A 16787-nucleotide genomic window follows, 5' to 3' on the forward strand; every position below is an offset into this window, starting at 1 on the left:
CTAGTAGCCCGAGGATGGACACTGATGTGTGACAGGTGGGAGAGCCACTAATAGCATGGTCTTCTATCTAAAGGGCCAAGGACGGGCACTGCTGTGTGACAGGTGGGAGAGCCACTAATAGCATGGTCTTCTATCTAAAGGGCCAAGGACGGGCACTGCTGTGTGACAGGTGGGAGAGGACATGGCCGTGCGGATAGTGCTCCTTGAGACGCGGATTGTGCTCAGTCACCCAAGTGCAAGAAAAAGCGCAAATGTGTTCACACAAAAACAAAAAAACATTTAAGAGGATGTTGTCTATCACTTATCCCTTCTCCTAAAGAAGAGAGGCCCCCAACAAACCTTCCTATGGCCCCTTCACCTCTGGGCCAAAAGGTTTCAGGTTCAAAGTTCCCCATGACAGAAGCAAGCTCAGGGCCGGCTCTGCCTATAGGCAAAATAGGCAGCCGCCTAGAGCGCCAGTAGTAAGGTGGGGCGTGTCAAAGGGTGTGTCGTGGGCGGAGTCGAGGGGCGGCAAAATTAGCTTTTGGCTAGGGTGACAAAAATCCTTGCACCAGCCCTGCTCAGTGAGGATCAACGATGCTCCTAGATCCCTCCATTAACCCAAGTGTCAACCAACAGGTGGGCATCTCTGCCGAAGCAGGGACCCAGAACCTAATGGTCTCCCCTAGACTGACAGGAGGGACACCCAGAAGGGCACCGCACCCTCAATCCTAGTGGCAAATAAATCACACAAACATGGCACAGGGACAAAAATACAAATGAAATAAGTATTTCGGGCCAGATCAATAAGTATTTCTCCAACCCTAGAGCCGGGGATCGGGAGCAGGGCCGGCCCTATAATGGGTCCCGGGGAGTCCATTGGACCCAGGCGGCACCTTCACAGAGGCGGCACATTGCTGCCCTGAGAATATTTTTGACCCCTTCCTTCACGACCCATCACAGACCTATTCCATCATGGTGCCGCTAAAGGTGTACGCAGCATTTCACTCCTGGACCCAGGTGGCACAATGTCTTGGGCTGGCCCTGATCAGGAGGTGAGTGCCAAAGGTGGGAGATTGTAGTGCCTGTGCCAACATTCAGTGGGAACCCCCACCCGCAAGGTCAGACAGCTCAGGGTCACCACTCCCCAAGGCACAATGTACCTCAGCTCTTCACCCCCCAACCAAATAACCAGACCTGGAGGGAACAGGTCACATAAGGGCAGCCCATGAGCTGGCTTCATGGAACCTGCCCCGGAACGCCCTGGTACACCTGCCCCCGAATGCCCTGGAACGCCCTGGTACACCTGCCCCTGAACGCCCTGGTACACCTGCCCCAGAACGCCCTGGTACACCTGCCCCGGAACGCCCTGGCACACCTGCCCACAAACGCCCTGGTACACCTGCCCCCGAACGCCATGGTACACCTGCCCACAAACGCCCTGGTACACCTGCCCCCGAACGCCCTGGTACACCTGTCCCCGAACGCCATGGTACACCTGCCCACAAACGCCCTGGTACACCTGCCCCCGAACGCCCTGGTACACCTGTCCCCGAACGCCCTGGTACACCTGCCCCCGAAAGCCCTGGTACACCTGCTCCCAAACGTCCTGGTACACCTGCCCCGGAATGCCCTGGTACACCTGCCCCCGAACTCCTTGGTACACCTGCCCCGGAATGCCCTGGTACACCTGCCCCCGAATGCCCTGGCACACCTGCCCCCTAACGCCCTGGCACACCTGCCCGCGAACGCCATGGTACACCTGCCCCCGAACGCCCTTGTACACCTGCCCCCGAATGCCCTGGTACACCTGCCCCCGAACGCCCCGGTACAACTGCCCCCGAACGCCCCGGTACACCTGCCCCCGAACGCCATGGTACACCTGCCCCCGAACACCCTGGTACACCTGCCCCGGAATGCCCTGGTACACCTGCCCCCGAATGCCCCGGTACACCTGCCCCCGAACGCTCTGGTACATCTGCCCCCGAACGCCCTGGTACACCTGCCCCCGCACGCCCTGGTACACCTGCCCCCAAACGCCCTGGTACACCTGCCCCCGAATGCCCTGGTACAACTGTCCTCGAATGCCCTGGTACACCTGCCCCCGAACGCCATGGTACAACTGTCCTCGAACGCCCTGGCACACCTGCCCCCGAACGCCATGGTACACCTGCCCCCGAACGCCCCGGTACACCTGCCCCCGAACGCCCCGTTACACCTGCCCCCGAACGCCCCGGTACACCTGCCCCCGAACGCCCTGGTACACCTGCCCCCGAACGCCCTGGTACACCTGCCCCCGAACGCCCTGGTACACCTGCCCCCGAACGCCATGGTACACCTGCCCCCGAACGCCCCGGTACATCTGCCCCCGAACGCCCTGGTACACCTGCCCCCGAACGCCCATGGTACACTTGCCCCCTCGATGCAGATCCATATTTTCTAACAGATACTACACTCCATCTTAGCCAAAAGGCCGAGAGTAGCTGCAGCTGCCGCCCTCACCCAAACTCTAGACGGGTGCAGAACAAGGTGCTGGGGTCGAGGTGATGCAACTAGGGTCGACACTTTTCTTGTAAAAAAAAAACAAAAAAACAATACCTGCCATGCTAATTTGCATAACGAATTATATATGCGTGACATCACAGGATACACATGCGGGGGATAATTTTGTCCTATTCTGACCCCTATAACTTTTTTTATTTCTCCTTATACCTCCTTATGACTAACTACAACTCCCAGCATGCCCTGATACAGCCTGTGGGTCAGCAGCTGCCCCCAAACGAAAACTACAACTCCCAGCATGTTGGACTATATAGTAGTATATAGTATAGGTCAGTGTTTCCCAGCCAAGGGTGCCTCCAGCTGTGGCAAAACTACAACTCCCAGCATGTTGGACTATATAGTAGTATATAGTATAGGGCAGTGTTTACCAACCAGGGGTGCCTCCAGCTGTTGCAAAACTACAACTCCCAGCATGTTGGACTATATAGTAGTATATAGAATACGTCACTGTTTACCAACCAGGGTGTAGTTTTGCCACAGCTGGAGGCGCTCTGGTTCCGTTGCGGTCTAATAGCCCCATTCAGATGAATGTAACAGACACAGACATTTCTGAATGGGTGAATTCCCCTTTAAGATGAATATACAAAAACATACATCAATAAATAAATAACTAAGTGACTGTTGCTACAATGTTTCAGCTCTTTCAGGATGGGGGTCTGTCCATGTGAGGAGATCTGTGCCCCCTCCCCGGATCATCCCCTCCCCCTCTATGCGCTTCCTTTGTGTCATCTGCAGCAGCAGGAAGAGAACCCACTGCATGAGGGGCCCATCCCTGTGCAGGTATCCAGTATACAGGGCCCCAGGAAGGAAAGGGCCACAATAACCATCCTCTGGGGGCCCCTGTGTATGCGCCCACACCCCCTCCTCTATCACTGGGTAAGTCATTCTACTGCAACCCTCCCCCCAATGTATTAACCCCTTCACCTCAGTGTTTTCATTCATGGAGAAAAACTGTATACAATGTGACAACTGGAGAGAGTAAATGGTTAATGTATTTCATTTTTTATTTCTATTTATTTATTTATTCATAGATTGTAGCAGAGCTGAGTTTGTTTTATCTATCTATCTATCTTATATCTATCTATCTATCTCATATCTATCTCATATCTATCTATCTCATATCTATGCATCTATCTCATATCTATCTATCTCATATCTATCTATCTCATATCTATCTATATATCTATCTATATATCTATCTATCTCATCTCATATCTATCTCATATCTATCTATCTCATATCTATCTATCTCATATCTATCTATCTCATATCTATGCATCTATCTCATATCTATCTATCTCATATCTATCTATCTCATATCTATCTATCTATCTATATATCTATCTATCTCATCTCATATCTATCTCATATCTATCTATCTCATATCTATCTATCTCACATCTATCTATCTATCTCATATCTATCTATCTATCTATCTATCTATCTCATATCTATCTATCTCATCTCATATCTATCTCATATCTATCTATCTCATATCTATCTATCTATCTCATATCTATCTATCTATCTCATATCTATCTATCTCATATCTATCTATCTCATATCTATCTATCTCATATCTATCTATCTCATATCTATCTATCTATCTCATATCTATCTATCTCATATCTATCTATCTATCTCATATCTATCTATCTATCTCATATCTATCTATCTCATATCTATCTCATATCTATCTATCTCATATCTATCTATCTCATATCTATCTATCTATGTCATATCTATCTATCTATCTATCTATCTAACCAAAGGATAAGTTGGCCAGCACTATTGATCCAAACTATTGAAAAAACCTGGCTTGCAGGTACAAGCTGCTGGAATAAACATACTATATCTATATACTGATGTTTTATCTATATACTCATGTTTTATCTATATACTCATGTTTCACCTATATCTTTGTGCTAGCAGTGTGCTGCTGTATTCTCCTGTTGCTGTACCCAGCAGCCTGCACCTGTAAGCCAGGTCCATATAATAGTTTGGAATCAATAGTGCTGGCCAACTTATTCTTTGTTTGTATTACACATACGGGGGAGTGGCTACCTCCATGTTGGCTCCTGCACCCCACCCACCTCTATCAGGTGTATATAAGGTGCCTTGGATGTTTCAGATCTTGCAATGCCTGCTGTACTGTTCACACAGAGGCATATACATAGTGTAGGGTCCGTCCCAATGAGGTCACCTTACCGTGGTGGGACGGTCCACGCTATTTGGCGCCAAATTTGCAAGCTAAGTACCTCATAATTTCATATCTTCATTTATTGCACTACAGCTGTATAGCTTTTCATGTTCTATCTATATACTCATGTTTCATCTATATCTTTGTGCTAGCAGTGTGCTGCTGTATTCTCCTGTTGCTATCTATCTATCTATCTATCTCATATCTATCTATCTCATATCTATCTATCTCATATCTATCTATCTATCTATCTATCTCATATCTATCTATCTCATATCTTTCTATCTCCTATCTATCTCATATCTATCTATCTATCTCATATCTATCTATCTCATATCTATCTATCTCATATCTATCTATCTCATATCTATCTATCTCATATCTATCTATCTATCTCTCTCATATCTATCTATCTCATATCTATCTATCTCATATCTATCTCATATCTATCTCATATCTATCTCATATCTATCTATCTATCTATCTCATATCTATCTATCTATCTATCTATCTATCTCATATCTATCTCATATCTATCTATCTATCTATCTCATATCTATCTATCTATCTATCTATTTATCTCATATCTATCTATCTCATATCTATCTATCTCATATCTATCTATCTATCTATCTATCTCATATCTATCTATCTCATATCTATCTATCTATCTCATATCTATCTATCTCTCTCATATCTATCTATCTCATATCTATCTATCTATCTATCTCATATCTATCTATCTATCTATCTCATATCTATCTAGCTATCTATATCATATCTATCTATCTATCTCATATCTATCTATCTATCTCATATCTATCTATCTATCTATCTATCTATCTATCTATATCATATCTATCTATCTATCTATATCATATCTATCTATCCATCTCATATCTATCTATCTATCTATATCATATCTATCTATCTATCTCATATCTATCTATCTATCTAAGGCTAGATTCACACACTACGTTTTGCACTTACGGTTCCCGTATATGGCTGGGAGGAGGGGGCAGGGCTTAATCGCGGCTGTATGCGGGGCGGGGCTTATCGGCCGTATGCGGTTTCCTGACCGTAGGCAAAAACGCGGTCGACCGGAGGCTGTGGTTCACTCCGGTTGGCTCATAGACATACATTAAATACGGTTCCTGAATACGGCTGAGTGCGGGTGCCGCAATTAAGCCCCGCCCCCTCCTCCCAGCCGTATACGGGAACCGTAAGTACAAAACGTAGTGTGAACCCAGCCTAATATCTTTGGCTCCTGCAGTTTGTATCCCTGATCATAGACTTGACACTGGGAATCTTTCCATAGTTTATAGATTTTGCAGTGTCAGGCTGGGTTCACATCACGTTTTTGCCATACTGTTATCAATCAGTAAACCGTATGCGTTTTTAAAAGTGCATACAGTTCCGTCCGTTTTGATAAAAAAAAAAAAAAATTTTTAATAATTGTGTCCATTTTTAATGGGAGGAGTCTTGGGTGGGGACTTTAGGATTCAAGTGCGCATGTGCAAAGTAAAAACCGTATACATGTGCGTTTCCCATTGACGTCCATGTTAAAAAAAACGTATGCGGTTGCAGTACGGTTTTTAAACCGGAGCACCTTCCTTCCTTTCTTTTTTTCTTCCTTCCTCTTTTCTTCTCATCCTTCCTTTGTTCCAGTTCTCTTTCTTCCTCCCCCTTCTTTTCTTCCCTCTTTTTCCTTCTTTTTCCCCTTCCTTCCTTTCTTTCTTTCTCCTCTGTTCTTTCATACCCCTTTCTTGCTCGTTGACCTTTTTCTCCTTCCTTCGCTCCTTTTCCCCCCTTCTTTCCTTCTTTTCTCTCTTCTTCCTTCCTCTTTTACCCTTTCATCCCCACCTTCCTTCCTTCCTTCCTTGCTCTGGTACTTCCTTCCTTCCTTCCTTCCTTGCTCTGGTACTTCCTTCCTTCCTTGCTCTGGTACTTCCTTCCTTCCTTCCTTGCTCTGGTACTTCCTTCCTTCCTTCCTTGCTCTGGTACTTCCTTCCTTCCTTCCTTCCTTCCTTGCTCTGGTACTTCCTTCCTTGCTCTGGTACTTCCTTCCTTCCTTGCTCTGGTACTTCCTTCCTTCCTTCCTTGCTCTGGTACTTCCTTCCTTCCTTCCTTGCTCTGGTACTTCCTTCCTTCCTTCCTTGCTCTGGTACTTCCTTCCTTGCTCTGGTACTTCCTTCCTTCCTTGCTCTGGTACTTCCTTCCTTCCTTCCTTCCTTGCTCTGGTACTTCCTTCCTTCCTTCCTTCCTTGCTCTGGTACTTCCTTCCTTCCTTGCTCTGGTACTTCCTTCCTTCCTTCCTTGCTCTGGTACTTCCTTCCTTCCTTGCTCTGGTACTTCCTTCCTTCCTTCCTTCCTTCCTTGCTCTGGTACTTCCTTCCTTCCTTCCTTCCTTGCTCTGGTACTTCCTTCCTTCTTTCCTTCCTTGCTCTGGTACTTCCTTCCTTCCTTCCTTCCTTCCTTCCTTGCTCTGGTACTTCCTTCCTTCCTTCCTTCCTTGCTCTGGTACTTCCTTCCTTCCTCTTTTACCCTTTCCTCCCCACCTTCCTTCCTTGCTCTGGTACTTCCTTCCTTCCTTCCTTCCTTGCTCTGGTACTTCCTTCCTTCTTTCCTTCCTTGCTCTGGTACTTCCTTCCTTCCTTCCTTCCTTCCTTCCTTGCTCTGGTACTTCCTTCCTTCCTTCCTTCCTTCCTTGCTCTGGTACTTCCTTCCTTCCTCTTTTACCCTTTCCTCCCCACCTTCCTTCCTTGCTCTGGTACTTCCTTCCTTCCTTCCTTCCTTGCTCTGGTACTTCCTTCCTTCCTTCCTTGCTCTGGTACTTCCTTCCTTCCTTCCTTCCTTGCTCTGGTACTTCCTTCCTTCCTTCCTTGCTCTGGTACTTCCTTCCTTCCTTGCTCTGGTACTTCCTTCCTTCCTTCCTTCCTTGCTCTGGTACTTCCTTCCTTCCTTCCTTCCTTGCTCTGGTACTTCCTTCCTTCTTTCCTTCCTTGCTCTGGTACTTCCTTCCTTCCTTCCTTCCTTGCTCTGGTACTTCCTTCCTTCTTTCCTTCCTTGCTCTGGTACTTCCTTCCTTCCTTCCTTCCTTCCTTGCTCTGGTACTTCCTTCCTTCCTTCCTTCCTTGCTCTGGTACTTCCTTCCTTCCTCTTTTACCCTTTCCTCCCCACCTTCCTTCCTTGCTCTGGTACTTTCTTCCTTCCTCTTTTACCCTTTCCTCCCCACCTTCCTTCCTTCCTTCCTTGCTCTGGTACTTCCTTTCTTCCTTCCTTCCTTCCTTGCTCTGGTACTTCCTTCCTTCCTTGCTCTGGTACTTCCTTCCTTCCTTCCTTCCTTGCTCTGGTACTTCCTTCCTTCCTTCTTTCCTTCCTTGCTCTGGTACTTCCTTCCTTCCTTGCTCTGGTACTTCCTTCCTTCCTTCCTTCCTTCCTTCCTTCCTTGCTCTGGTACTTTCTTCCTTCCTCTGTTTACCCTTTCCTCCCCACCTTCCTTCCTTCCTTCTTTCCTTCCTTGCTCTGGTACTTCCTTCCTTCCTTCCTTCCTTCCTTGCTCTGGTACTTCCTTCCTTCCTTCCTTCTTTCCTTCCTTGCTCTGGTACTTCCTTCCTTCCTTCCTTCCTTCCTTGCTCTGGTACTTCCTTCCTTCCTTCCTTCCTTCTTTCCTTCCTTGCTCTGGTACTTCCTTCCTTCCTTCCTTCCTTCCTTGCTCTGGTACTTCCTTCCTTCCTTCCTTCTTTCCTTCCTTGCTCTGGTACTTCCTTCCTTCCTTCCTTCCTTGCTCTGGTACTTCCTTCCTTCCTTCCTTGCTCTGGTACTTCCTTCCTTCCTTCCTTCCTTCCTTCCTTGCTCTGTTCCTTCCTTCCTTCCTCACAGAGGGGAGGTCGACCAGGACGGATCATCTGGGCCTAGATTGAATGAACATTGACCTGATATACGCTCTGCTGTGTATACAAATAGAAGCGAGTATATACGCAGCGGCAGTGAGTCAGGGTGTTCAGGGCCCCATGTGAAGTGAGGCCACCTCCGCATGATGCATGGGGGGGGGGGGGGGGACACGTTTTAATCAAAAAGTGCACTAAATGCCTCCATTTTTGGACCAAGAGTGCTCCATCTATCTGTCTGCTCAGGGGGCCCTCGGCCTTTGTCTGTCCGGGCATGCTGGGAGTTGCTGTTTTGCAATAGCTGGAGGCGCCCTGGTTGGAAAACACTGTCTTAAAGGGGTACTCCGCTGAAAACCTTTTTTTTTTTTTTTTTTTTTTATCGACTGGTGCCAGAAAGTTAAACAGATTTGTAAATTACTTCTTTTAAAAAATCTTAATCCTTCCAGTACTTATTAGCTGCTGAATACCACAGAGGAAATTCTTTTCTTTTTGGAACACAGAGCTCTCTGCTGACATCCTGACCACAGTGCTCTCTGCTGACACCTCTGTCCATTTTAAGAACTAGTCCAGAGTAGGAGAAAATCCCCATAGCAAACATATGCTGCTCTGGACAGTTCCTAAAATGGACAGAGATGTCAGCAGAGAGCACTGTGCTTGTGATGTCAGCAGAGAGCACTGTGGTCATGATGTCAGCAGAGAGCTCTGTGTTCCAAAAAGAAAACTCTGTAGTATTCAGCAGCTAATAAGTACTGGAAGGATTAAGATTTTTTAATAGAAGTAATTTACAAATCTGCTTAACTTTCTGGCACCAGTTGATAAAAAAAAAAAAAAAAAAGTGTTTTCCACCGGAGTACCCCTTTAAGCCATGTTCACACGGCGGAATTTCCAAGCGGAATCCGCCTGAAAAGTTTTCCTCAGAAATTCGGTTATTCGGTTGCTGCAGAATCCATAGATAACACACGGCAGCTGGGGCCCCTGTTACTGCTCTTTTCCCTGGGCCCCTGTTACTGCTCTTGTCCTGGGGCCCCTGTTACTGCTCTTTTCCCTGGGCCCCTGTTACTGCTCTTGTCCTGGGGCCCCTGTTACTGCTCTTTTCCCTGGGCCCCTGTTACTGCTCTTGTCCTGGGGCCCCTGTTACTGCTCTTGTCCTGGGGCCCCTGTTACTGTTCTTGTCCTGGGGCCCCTGTTACTGCTCTTGTCCTGGGGGCCCTGTTACTGCTCTTTTCCCTGGGCCCCTGTTACTGCTCTTGTCCTGGGGCCCCTGTTACTGCTCTTTTCCCTGGGCCCCTGTTACTGCTCTTGTCCTGGGGCCCCTGTTACTGCTCTTTTCCCTGGGCCCCTGTTACTGCTCTTGTCCTGGGGCCCCTGTTACTGCTCTTGTCCTGGGGCCCCTGTTACTGCTCTTGTCCTGGGGCCCCTGTTACTGCTCTTGTCCTGGAGCCCCTGTCACTGCTCTTGTCCTGGGGCCCCTGTTACTGCTCATGTCCTGGGGCCCCTGTTACTGCTCTTGTCCTAGGGCCCCTGTCACTGCTCTTGTCCTGGGCCCCTGTCACTGCTCTTGTCCTGGGGCCCCTGTTACTGCTCTTGTCCTGGGGCCCCTGTTACTGCTCTTGTCCTGGGGCCCCTGTTACTGCTCTTGTCCTGGGGCCCCTGTTACTGCTCTTGTCCTGGGGCCCCTGTTACTGCTCTTGTCCTGGGGCCCCTGTTACTGCTCTTGTCCTGGGGCCCCTGTTACTGCTCTTGTCCTGGGGCCCCTGTTACTGCTCTTGTCCTGGGGCCCCTGTTACTGCTCTTGTCCTGGGGCCCCTGTTACTGCTCTTGTCCTGGGGCCCCTGTTACTGCTCTTGTCCTGGGGCCCCTGTTACTGCTCTTGTCCTGGGGCCCCTGTTACTGCTCTTGTCCTGGGGCCCCTGTTACTGCTCTTGTCCTGGGGCCCCTGTTACTGCTCTTGTCCTGGGGCCCCTGTTACTGCTCTTGTCCTGGGGCCCCTGTTACTGCTCTTGTTCCTGGGGCCCCTGTTACTGCTCTTGTCCTGGGGGCCCTGTTACTGCTCTTTTCCCTGGGCCCCTGTTACTGCTCTTGTCCTGGGGCCCCTGTTACTGCTCTTTTCCCTGGGCCCCTGTTACTGCTCTTGTCCTGGGGCCCCTGTTACTGCTCTTTTCCCTGGGCCCCTGTTACTGCTCTTGTCCTGGGGCCCCTGTTACTGCTCTTGTCCTGGGGCCCCTGTTACTGCTCTTGTCCTGGGGCCCCTGTTACTGCTCTTGTCCTGGAGCCCCTGTCACTGCTCTTGTCCTGGGGCCCCTGTTACTGCTCATGTCCTGGGGCCCCTGTTACTGCTCTTGTCCTAGGGCCCCTGTCACTGCTCTTGTCCTGGGCCCCTGTCACTGCTCTTGTCCTGGGGCCCCTGTTACTGCTCTTGTCCTGGGGCCCCTGTCACTGCTCTTGTCCTGGGCCCCTGTCACTGCTCTTGTCCTGGGGCCCCTGTTACTGCTCTTGTCCTGGGGCCCCTGTTACTGCTCTTGTCCTGGGGCCCCTGTTACTGCTCTTGTCCTGGGGCCCCTGTCACTGCTCTTGTCCTGGGGCCCCTGTTACTGCTCATGTCCTGGGGCCCCTGTTACTGCTCTTGTCCTGGGGCCCCTGTCACTGCTCTTGTCCTGGGCCCCTGTCACTGCTCTTGTCCTGGGGCCCCTGTTACTGCTCTTGTCCTGGGGCCCCTGTTACTGCTCTTGTCCTGGGGCCCCTGTCACTGCTCTTGTCCTGGGCCCCTGTTACTGCTCTTGTCCTGGGCCCCTGTTACTGCTCTTGTCCTGGGGCCCCTGTCACTGCTCTTGTCCTGGGGCCCCTGTTACTGCTCTTGTCCTGGGGCCCCTGTTACTGCTCTTGTCCTGGGGCCCCTGTTACTGCTCTTGTCCTAGGGCCCCTGTCACTGCTCTTGTCCTGGGGCCCCTGTTACTGCTCTTGTCCTGGGGCCCCTGTCACTGCTCTTGTCCTGGGGCCCCTGTCACTGCTCTTGTCCTGGGGCCCCTGTCACTGCTCTTGTCCTGGGGCCCCTGTTACTGCTCTTGTCCTGGGGCCCCTGTTACTGCTCTTGTCCTGGGGCCCCTGTCACTGCTCTTGTCCTGGGGCCCCTGTTACTGCTCTTGTCCTGGGACCCCTGTTACTGCTCTTGTCCTGGGGCCCCTGTTACTGCTCTTGTCCTGGGGCCCCTGTTACTGCTCTTGTCCTGGGGCCCCTGTTACTGCTCTTGTCCTGGGGCCCCTGTTACTGCTCTTGTCCTGGGGCCCCTGTTACTGCTCTTGTCCTGGGCCCCTGTTACTGCTCTTGTCCTGGGGCCCCTGTTACTGCTCTTGTCCTGGGGCCCCTGTTACTGCTCTTGTCCTGGGGCCCCTGTTACTGCTCTTGTCCTGGGGCCCCTGTTACTGCTCTTGTCCTGGGGCCCCTGTTACTGCTCTTGTCCTGGGGCCCCTGTTACTGCTCTTGTCCTGGGGCCCCTGTTACTGCTCTTGTCCTGGGGCCCCTGTTACTGCTCTTGTCCTGGGGCCCCTGTTACTGCTCTTGTCCTGGGGCCCCTGTTACTGCTCTTGTTCCTGGGGCCCCTGTTACTGCTCTTGTCCTGGGGCCCCTGTTACTGCTCTTGTCCCTGGGGCCCCTGTTACTGCTCTTGTCCTGGGGCCCTGGACTTTACATCTATATTCTCTATTTCAGGGAAGCCGCCATCATGCAGACGTTATCTCAGAAGCGCCATTACCTCAGCACCCTCAGGGAGGCGCAAGCCTTTATCAGCTTGGACCCCAACCTGCTACGTGAGTATATAGGACACTGTTTTCCAACCAGGGTGCCTCCAGCTGTTTCAAAACTACAACTCCCAGCATGCCTGGACAGCCTTCGGCTGTCCAGGCATGCTGGGAGTTGTAGTTTTGAAACAGCTGGAGGCACAATGGTTGGGAAACAGTGATATAGGAGCTTCTGCGTATTGTACTAGTGTCAGACACATGTAGCAGTGCTGTCAGACAATATATACTAATGGATCCGCAGAGCCGGTCACATGTAGCAGAGCTGGGATTGTCACATGTAGCAGAGCTGGGATGGTCACATGTAGCAGAGCTGGGATGGTCGCATGTAGCAGAGCTGGGATGGTCACATGTAGCAGAGCTGGGATGGTGACATGTAGCAGAGCTGGGATGGACACATGTAGCAGAGCTGGGTTGGTCACATGTAGCAGAGCTGGGTTGGTCGCATGTAGCAGAGCTGGGATGGTGACATGTAGCAGAGCTGGGATGGTGACATGTAGCAGAGCTGGGATGGTGACATGTAGCAGAGCTGGGATGTGACATGTAACAGAGCTGGGTTTGTCATTCAGCGTATGATCTGTAGATTCTCATTGGGCTGCAGTGAACCTGCTCTATTTATTACAGTATAATGAGCTGCATCGATCATATTATTTACCACATTCAGCTCTGCTACATCTGACTATATATCTATTTATTACAGTATAATGAGCTGCGCCGATCACTTTATTTACCACATTCAGCTCTGCTACATCTGACTATATATCTATTTATTACAGTATAATGAGCTGCACCGATCATATTATTTACCACATTCAGCTCTGCTACATCTGACTATATATCTATTTATTACAGTATAATGAGCTGCGCCGATCACTTTATTTACCACATTCAGCTCTGCTACATCTGACTATATATCTATTTATTACAGTATAATGAGCTGCACCGATCATATTATTTACCACATTCAGCTCTGCTACATCTGACTATATATCTATTTATTACAGTATAATGAGCTGCACCGATCACTTTATTTACCACATTCAGCTCTGCTACATCTGACTATATATCTATTTATTACAGTATAATGAGCTGCACCGATCATATTATTTACCACATTCAGCTCTGCTACATCTGACTATATATCTATTTATTACAGTATAATGAGCTGCACCGATCACTTTATTTACCACATTCAGCTCTGCTACATCTGACTATATATCTATTTATTACAGTATAATGAGCTGCACCGATCACATTATTTACCACATTCAGCTCTGCTATATCTGACTATATATCTATTTATTTCAGTATAATGAGCTGCACCGATCATATTATTTACCACATTCAGCTCTGCTACATCTGACTATATATCTATTTATTACAGTATAATGAGCTGCACCGATCATATTATTTACCACATTCAGCTCTGCTACATCTGACTATATATCTATTTATTACAGTATAATGAGCTGCACCGATCATATTATTTACCACATTCAGCTCTGCTACATCTGACTATATATCTATTTATTACAGTATAATGAGCTGCACCGATCATATTATTTACCACATTCAGCTCTGCTACATCTGACTATATATCTATTTATTACAGTATAATGAGCTGCACCGATCATATTATTTACCACATTCAGCTCTGCTACATCTGACTATATATCTATTTATTACAGTATAATGAGCTGCACCGATCATATTATTTACCACATTCAGCTCTGCTACATCTGACTATATATCTATTTATTACAGTATAATGAGCTGCACCGATCACTTTATTTACCACATTCAGCTCTGCTACATCTGACTATATATCTATTTATTACAGTATAATGAGCTGCACCGATCATATTATTTACCACATTCAGCTCTGCTACATCTGACTATATATCTATTTATTACAGTATAATGAGCTGCACCGATCATATTATTTACCACATTCAGCTCTGCTACATCTGACTATATATCTATTTATTACAGTATAATGAGCTGCACCGATCATATTATTTACCACATTCAGCTCTGCTACATCTGACTATATATCTATTTATTACAGTATAATGAGCTGCACCGATCATATTATTTACCACATTCAGCTCTGCTACATCTGACTATATATCTATTTATACTGAAGCACTTGATTCCTGACACCGTCTGCTGTTATTATAGGATTCCCAGAGGTTGTACTAGAGAGAATCCAGATAAAGATAGAGGACGACCCTTCATGTAATACAGAAGGTAAGTGACCTGTAATATAGAGGGACTGACCTGTTATATAGAGGGAGAGGGACTGACCTGTAATATATAGAGGGACTGACCTGTAATATATAGAGGGACTGACCTGTAATATATAGAGGGACTGACCTGTAATATAGAGGGACTGACCTGTAATATATAGAGGGACTGACCTGTAGTATAGAGGGACTGACCTGTAATATAGAGGGACTGACCTGTTATATAGAGGGAGAGGGACTGATCTGTAATATATAGAGGGACTGACCTGTAATATATAGAGGGACTGACCTGTAATATATAATATATAGAGGGACTGACCTGTAATATAGAGGGACTGACCTGTAATATATAGAGGGACTGACCTGTAATATAGAGGTAGAGGGACTGACCTGTAGTATAGAGGGACTGACCTGTAATATAGAGGGACTGACCTGTAGTATAGAGGGACTGACCTGTAATATAGAGGGACTGACCTGTAATATACAGAGGGACTGACCTGTAATATAGAGAGAGAGGGACTGACCTGTAATATATAGAGGGACTGACCTGTAATATAGAGGGACTGACCTGTAATATAGAGGGACTGACCTGTAATATAGAGGGACTGATCTGTAATATAGAGGGACTGACCTGTAATATATAGAGGGACTGACCTGTAATATAGAGGGACTGACCTGTAATATAGAGGGACTGACCTGTAACATAGAGGGACTGACCTGTAATATAGAGGGACTGACCTGTAATATATAGAGGGACTGACCTGTAATATAGAGGGACTGACCTGTAATATGGAGGTACTGATCTGTAATATATAGAGGGACTGACCTGTAATATATAGAGGGACTGACCTGTAATATATAGAGGGACTGACCTGTAATATAGAGGGACTGACCTGTAATATAGAGGGACTGACCTGTAATATATAGAGGGACTGACCTGTAATATAGAGGGACTGACCTGTAATATAGAGGGACTGACCTGTAATATATAGAGGGACTGACCTGTAATATAGAGGGACTGACCTGTAATATATAGAGGGACTGACCTGTAATATATAGAGGGACTGACCTGTAATATATAGAGGGACTGACCTGTAATATATAGAGGGACTGACCTGTAATATAGAGGGACTGACCTGTAATATAGAGGGACTGACCTGTAATATAGAGGGACTGACCTGTAACATAGAGGGACTGACCTGTAATATATAGAGGGACTGACCTGTAATATATAGAGGGACTGACCTGTAATATATAGAGGGGACTGACCTGTAATATAGAGGGACTGACCTGTAATATAGAGGGACTGACCTGTAATATATAGAGGGACTGACCTGTAATATAGAGGGACTGACCTGTAATATATAGAGGGACTGACCTGTAATATATAGAGTGACTGACCTGTAATATAGAGGGACTGACCTGTAATATAGAGGGACTGACCTGTAATATATAGAGGGACTGACCTGTAATATATAGAGGGACTGACCTGTAATATAGAGGGACTGACCTGTAATATATAGAGGGACTGACCTGTAATATAGAGGGACTGACCTGTAATATAGAGGGGGGGGGGGGGAGAGAGAGAGAGAGAGAGAGAGAGAGAGAAAGAGATCTGTAATATGGAGGTACTGACCTGTAATATATAGAGGGACTGACCTGTAATATATAGAGGGACTGACCTGTAATATAGAGGGACTGACCTGTAATATATAGAGGGACTGACCTGTAATATAGAGGGAGAGGGACTGACCTGTACATATATAGAGGGACTGACCTGTAATATAGAGGGACTGACCTGTAATATATAGAGGGACTGACCTGTAATATAGAGGGACTGACCTGTAATATAGAGGGACTGACCTGTAATATAGAGGGACTGACCTGTAATATAGAGGGACTGACCTGTAACATAGAGGAACTGACCTGTAACATAGAGGGACTGACCTGTAACATAGAGGGACTGACCTGTAATATATAGAGGGACTGACCTGTAATATAGAGGGACTGACCTGTAATATAGAGGGACTGACCTGTAATATATAGAGGGACTGACCTGTAATATATAGAGGGGCTGACCTGTAATATAGAGGGACTGACCTGTAATATAGAGGGACTG

The 16787-nt window shown here is 47.5% G+C and overlaps 1 protein-coding gene across 1 annotated transcript in view; it reads left to right on the top strand.

Moving 5' to 3' along the window:
* The window catches only part of LOC130272878 (myb-related transcription factor, partner of profilin-like), a gene marked incomplete in the record, with an annotated part of 32380 nt that overhangs the window by 10142 nt on the left and 5451 nt on the right, over positions 1 to 16787 (top strand). The window contains 3 exon segments of the mRNA XM_056518858.1: positions 3180 to 3417; positions 12337 to 12434; positions 14604 to 14672. Of these exon segments, the coding sequence (XP_056374833.1) occupies positions 12350 to 12434; positions 14604 to 14672 (154 nt within the window).

Source organism: Hyla sarda, chromosome 5 (assembly GCF_029499605.1).
Source record: "Hyla sarda isolate aHylSar1 chromosome 5, aHylSar1.hap1, whole genome shotgun sequence".
Taxonomy (NCBI): domain Eukaryota; kingdom Metazoa; phylum Chordata; class Amphibia; order Anura; family Hylidae; genus Hyla; species Hyla sarda.